The sequence below is a fragment of the Takifugu rubripes genome, chromosome 16, assembly GCF_901000725.2.
Source record: "Takifugu rubripes chromosome 16, fTakRub1.2, whole genome shotgun sequence".
NCBI classification, from domain to species: Eukaryota; Metazoa; Chordata; class Actinopteri; order Tetraodontiformes; family Tetraodontidae; genus Takifugu; species Takifugu rubripes.
In genome coordinates, this window is record NC_042300.1 from 4,694,100 (window position 1) to 4,700,454 (window position 6,355).

A 6,355-nucleotide genomic window follows, 5' to 3' on the forward strand; every position below is an offset into this window, starting at 1 on the left:
TCTGGGAGCTTGTGTTGGTGGATTTGTAGATCTCAGAATTCACACCCAAAGAATTCGCCGCCTCAGAGGAGCTCCCTCACATGGAGCTCTACTGACACCTAAAGACGGGAAGGAGAAGAGCCGCAAACATTCTTTTTAATAGCAAATGCTTTGAATACAAAATTAAACCTTGTAGCCTTGCGTACTATCTAATTATTTCATTTAATTATCATTTTAATATTCAAGCTTGAAAATTGTTTTCAGTAATGCATTTTTTTTATCCATACGCGGTCAATGATTTCACCTATAATAAATCACTTTTAAACTTTAAATTACTCACAACAAGATATAATACACCTTAAAACACTTTGCTTCAAGTGCATGTGTAACATTTGTTGCATTTAATCAGAGAATTTCTTAATTTCCTTGTTGGTCCACTTCCGCATTCGCCGTTTTTTACGTAATATGCGTAAGTTACGCTACTTCCGGGTCTGGCTACGTCAAGAAGAGGCGTGGCGGAGTATCAGTAGACGCAAGAAGACGGCGACAATGGCTGAGATTTCGCTGTATCTCACTAATGTCAATGTGTCTTTGGGACAAGCGACGGCGGAGCAGGTCGGTAAACAGCCTCTTCTTGATGCTGTTCTGGTTTAAACTGGACGCGTTCAGTTGTTGTCACTTGCCGCTGCGGTTGTCATGGTGCTGCAATAGAAATCTGTCCGTCTGTTTGTTTGGCGCGCGGTTAAAACAAACGTCCGTGTTTTGCTGCCGATGTCTCCCCAGACCGGAGGCTCTAAGCCGGGGAAAGACTTCGAGAGTGTGGAGCTGGGGGACCTGGACGGGAATGACGAGCCGCAGCAGCCGCAGAGGGAGAAGGTTCCGCGGAGGATCATCCACTTCTCCAGCGGGGAGACCATGGAGGAGTACAGCACCGACGAAGAGGAGGACCAGGAGCCGGAGAAGAAAGACCTGCTGCCCCCCTCTGTCGATGCGGTGAGGACGAGTCAGGACACAATGGCCGTGCCAACGTGGCCACAGTAAATGAAGGTTTTGTCGTTGCAGTCCAAGCTGACCTGGGGTCCGTACTTCTGGTTCCACATGTGGAGAGCTGCCACGTCCACCATCTCAGGTTGTCTTCAGCAGTTACCTTCAGCCATGTCTTTGACCGATGTTCTAGAGAGAACGTGGAGATTGACCGTCGGTTCTTCTTCTTCCCCAGCCTGTGACTACCTCGGGGAGAGGATGGCCTCCTTCTTCGGGATCACGTCGGCCAAATACCAGTACGCCATCGACGAATACTACAGGATGAAGAAGGAGGTGCGTTCCTGGGTTCAGGAGAGCATGTCACCGTGTGTTAATGTCCACGTCTGAGCCCATCTCCTGTGATGTCTGTGCCTCAGAGGGAGGAAGAGAACGAGGAAAACCGCCTGTCGGAGGAAGCCGAGCGAACCTTCCACCAGTCCCGGGAAGACGAAGAAGACGAGGCCATCACCGCGGGCGACCCTGTGGACGCCGCCTACCAGATCGAGAGCGAAGGCCGGGCTCCTCGCAGCACCATCACCGTCCCCGCCATCGTCACGGCGACCTAACCCGCCAGAGGAAGGGACGCTTTAGTGTCAGGTTTCGTTTGCCGGAGGAGGAGAAGTGTCTTGTTGAGCACCCTTTGCTTTTGTGCACCACACAGCCTGACGGGCGGCATCGTGGTCGATCGGCAGGAGCGTTCGTCCGTTTGAAAATCAATAACACGGAGGCCGGATAACGAGATGTAATCAGTTTATGTGCTAATATATCGCTAACCCTTAGCCGTGTGCTATCTGTCGCTGAAGGGAGGCGCCGGACGTGCCTGTGGCAGACCGAGCACTGTGCCTGAACCACCGGTTACAGCCAAACTGCAGCTCCTGGACGACTGGGACGCACGCGTGTGGCGTCCGCCTCTTTATTTTACTGTGTGTGGTGCGTTCGCTGGTCAAACTGGTGTTTTCCTGACACGCGGCTGCACCAGAGCGGCTGTTGACGTCCGTCTGAGTCTGTGACTAATGTTGCACTTAATTTCTCTGGACTTCTGAGCGTTCTTTTTTACGTCGCTTCTGGGTGTAAATTTAAGGTTCCGTTACCAGTGGAGGTGGGGAAAAAATGGTTCCAACGACCTTTATTGCTCATGTCTGAGGACTGGTACTCCAAGTCTGTATGAAGATGAGCTCGCTAATATTTTTAGCAGACTTTTATATTTATGTATTTATTTGAGTGACCTCACTAAATAATTTGAGCACTTTTTTGTAATAAGTGACTGTTATAACCGTTATTAAATTCGTAATTGACCGACTTTTACATGCGTCCCTTTGTCCTCCTTTCTCAGAATGATATTTTAGGCCCTGGGGACAAGCGCTGAGCAGGGTTCGACAACCTCAGCGATTGTTCTGCGGCGATAAAGCGCTCCTGTGTTGCTGCACAGTGCGTCCCTTCTGTGGTCTGAGTGGGTTTCTGTGGTGAAGGACGTCCAGTCCTGCCCCTCGCCACCCTTCAGGAAAACAAAAGCAGGACGGTTTAGCAGTGGTTGCTCAACAGGAAGGGACCGAGGAGACAGCCTGGGGGAGCGCCGGTGCTGACATTGATGGTTAATATTAGAGTTTAAAAGCGTTCCAAAAATGCACCTTTTTTTTAAAGCGCAGTCTGTTTCTGCTTGGCTCGCTCCACTTGCTGGCTGCTGCTGACGGAGGGGTGGGACGGCCCGTCTCGGGCGCCGTGATCTCACCGCAGGCCGAGAAACAATGTGGCCTCACACGGCAGCTGCGTGTGCTGGACCATCCCACCGTGCATTCTTGTGAAACAGTCAGTTCAGCCGTGAGATTGAAGCTGTTTAAAGTGATGGTTTGACCTCCTGGCTGTTGGTTTTTACATCATGAAGTCAGCTGGAAATCACCTGAGTGGCCACATTGACTCTGCTTCTCTTCTCCTTTTATGCACCGTCACGGGACCACATCATACCTTTAAAATACTAGTTACTACCAATAGTGATACTAATTAAACGTGTATTAAAATACCAATCAGCTCTTTCTGAGCTTTGAAATTCTCCGTAAGTCATCATTTGACAGCGCTGTTCCAGAATGAGCCTCTAGAGGGCGACAGCAGCTTTAACGGCAGCCAGCGGTCGGGATCATCGATGGGAAAACGTCCCATTCCAGTTTAAAGTGTGTATTCATGAAATAACAAACTGATCCTTTGATTTTAAAAAAAAAAAGTGTTTTAGATACTTGAATTAGGTAAGATTAATTGAAAAAAAATATTATTTACAGTCTTTTCAGTAATACTTCACAGGAGCTGAGAAGCTTTTAGTAAGTTGAAATTGCCTAATATCTGTCTGTCAGCTGCAGTGTGTGTGTGTGCGCGCGCGGGTGTGTGTGTGTGTGTGTGCGTGTGCGTGTGATCACGTGTGTGGCGCAGCTGAGAGGAAACCGACTTGATCAGCTTCCTTCAGGGAGCCGTGAACCATGCCGCAGTCATCAGGAGCTCTGAAGAGGGAAAATCCAGGCCTGGCCTTCACACAGCCATTCCTTGTGACTGGGTGACGCACGCACGCACGCTCACTTATCTGTCAACCTCCTTTTTACTGTGGCCCCAAACACACCTGACTTTTTTGTGTCTGTTATATTTGTGGCGGTGAAAGGGGATGTTTGTAGTCTTGTGGGAGGAGGAATTAGGTATTTTAAAATTACTCAATGGTGCTAGCCACATCCCAGAGTACCCCCCCACACACACACACAGACACACACAGACGATGCAGATGAGCTTTTGAGTGTAACATTTTTTAAAGAACCTTCAATCCCACTTGATCTGCATTCAAACTCATTTATTTTCAATTTATCTCAATTTCTTTCACTATTTGTTAAACTGGAAGTAATTTTTTTTTTACAAATATCATCTTTCACTGCATTTATTGGGCTTTTTTTGGGGGGGGGGGTCAGAATCCTGACTTTGAAGCCGTTTTCATCTATATATTTATTTATTTGTTTTCCAGAGGGAAAAGTTTGAAGTTTAGGGAAAATTGTGAGGGGAAGCCCTAAACTAAATTACTCACATGTGGCTCCCATCATGGCCTCGGCAGACGGCCACATTTTAAAAAACAAGTTGTAAAATTTGATATGTAACAAAACATGAAATCGCTCCTCTTTGTCGGCGTCCACGCGGCCACGTGAACATCGCGACAGGTCGCTGCCGTGCTGGACGTCCACGATCCTCCACGTGGCTCAGAGGCTTTTCAGTAATGAGTTTAAAAAAGGGAAAACGGGCACGGACGAAGAGACGGACCGACGGTGGGCGAGCCAGACAGAGCACGACAGGAGTGAGGATGATGAGAACAGCAGCAGAGCTTTTTGATGTGGGCCTCGGTGGGGCTCTGCGCGTGGAAGACGAGGGAAGGGGATTTCCAGGGCCGCTCGGTCTCTGGTCTCACCCCCAGAGCTTCTGCTTCCTCCGTGGGCTTCAAAAACACCCGCTTCTATTCTGAAACGACCCTGTTTGGGCTGTTGAAGCGAGGCCGCGGTGCCAGCGGCGTGCAAAGGCCCGGTTGGCGAAGGAGAAACGCGAAGTCGTGCACGTGGATCCAGCCCGAGCTGTCCGTCACGAGACCAGAAGCATGGAAGACGTCCTGCTGCTGAAGTCTGCTGCCTGCACACCATGACCTTACACGCCTGTCACACACGTGCACGGGCTCACATGCGCGTGCACGTTGGGTGGTGGAAAGTCCCCAGCGTTAGGAGTCAGCTATCTGGGTTTGCTGGTACAGGTGGCTGCTGCAAAGGCAGAAAAGAGTCTGAGCTAATGAAATAAAAGACGTGGACAAAGAGGAGCAGCTAAAATAAAATCCAAAACTGTTTTCTTTCAGATGAAAAGGGCCTCGGGGACCTTAAAGGTTCCTCATTTAGTCCTGGTACCAGGAGAACGCTTGCATCTGGAGAGCATTTACGCTGCAGATGATGCTGTTCGGTAGACAAAGGATCAAACGTTGAGATTCAGAGAAAGACTCGATGCGTCCAAACACAGTTTGAGGTGTTGAAAGCGTCCATCCACCTGTTCCTGTTCCTGTTCCTGTTGTTATCTTGTTTGCTCACGGTGGCGCCGACACAAGAGGTCCTTCATTACGATGGAAATGAGCTTTCAGGACCTTCTGAGCCGACGTTGACCCGAGGATCGCTGGCGTGCCTTTCAAATGATTTAAATGGGTTTTCTGGGGACATTTATCTTCTTCCAAAACATAAAACTGTGAGTCGGAGTCTCCATAAAGATTCTTGGAGAGACGGAAGGCTCCATCAGTCAGTCTTGATGGGAGGAATCGAATATCCTGCGTAAATGTTTGCCCAGCTCACTGAAGGAGTTGGAGAACTTTATTGTTCCCTGCACTCTGTGACCCTGACTCGGATTTTAGAGATGAGATGATGAAATGTAGATCTGCAGAGGCTGTTAAACGTGCTCGTCCCTGTGCACAATCCACTTGGTTATGATTTACAAAATCCAACGTCTAACGAAAACGGAGCAAATAAAAGCAAAAGAACTGAGTAAATGTTCCCGATTCTGAGGCTTTTCTGCGTTGAACCAGCTCAGAAACACAAATGTCTCATCACTAATCAATCAGCTCATATCTGCTCAACATCCCATCATCTAACATGTATTTTTTAGGCATTTCCCCGAACCTGTGGCCAGTTTCCTTGGCAACTACTGTGGTACAAACTGAATATCTCCACCTTTCACTTCATCAAATGTCAGTTTCACTTAGTCAAAGTAGCTGTGAGTGGCTCATTTTGGCCTTTGGGCCCAGCAAATGCTCCGCTGGTGGACGGGTGTTTTTGTTTTGATAGGTGGAGGCCTGCTCCCTCCCTCCGAAGGCTTTACGTAAGCGCTGGTCAGAACAAAAAGGTTGGAGGGACATCCTCCACGCAGCGCCGCGCCTGCATGGGTGGAGCGGCGAGGCCAAGGACACTGAGGTCCAGATGTAAACTTTAGGTACTTTCCTTCTGTGCGGAGCAGTCACCCGGCCCACCGCCGCTCAGGCCTGCGAGGAGGACGAGGAAGCAGTAAATATGTCCGCCGAGGTCTGCGTCAGGGACAGGCGGCCCCGCTCGTGGCGTTCTGTGGCGCGGATCTCAAATATGGATGCAGAGATACGGAAGACCGAGGCCAAAAGGTTCAGTGCGGGGCAAATTTGAACAATCGCAGTGCTGAAGAAGCAAAAACGAATCATTTAGACACAGTTAGGGAGCGTGATTCTGCCTTTGAAGTGAGAATTCAGAGGTGAAATGATTCCGAATCCGATGAAGAAACTCAAAGACTCAAGTTGGAATTGCGATTTCTGATTCAGAACATTGACATAAATATCAAAAGT

The 6,355-nt window shown here is 49.0% G+C and overlaps 1 protein-coding gene across 1 annotated transcript; it reads left to right on the top strand.

Annotated features, from left to right (window-relative positions):
- Positions 1 to 446: 446 nt before the first annotated feature.
- On the top strand, positions 447 to 2,307 carry LOC101073536 (protein FAM177A1). The gene is made up of 5 exons (XM_011611854.2): positions 447 to 594; positions 763 to 972; positions 1,042 to 1,108; positions 1,199 to 1,296; positions 1,380 to 2,307. The coding sequence occupies exons 1-5, from the start codon at positions 529 to 531 to the stop codon at positions 1,566 to 1,568; spliced, it is 630 nt and encodes a 209-aa protein (XP_011610156.2). The 5' UTR covers positions 447 to 528; the 3' UTR covers positions 1,569 to 2,307.
- Positions 2,308 to 6,355: the final 4,048 nt, after the last annotated feature.

Excerpts from the sequence above, each read along its gene's own strand:
- LOC101073536 (XM_011611854.2), top strand. The coding sequence starts at position 529 with ATGGCTGAGATTTCGCTGTATCTCACTAATGTCAATGTGTCTTTGGGA. Across the intron at positions 973-1,041 it reads TGCCCCCCTCTGTCGATGCG|TCCAAGCTGACCTGGGGTCC; the intron begins GTGAGGACGAGT and ends TTGTCGTTGCAG. Across the intron at positions 1,297-1,379 it reads ACTACAGGATGAAGAAGGAG|AGGGAGGAAGAGAACGAGGA; the intron begins GTGCGTTCCTGG and ends TCTGTGCCTCAG.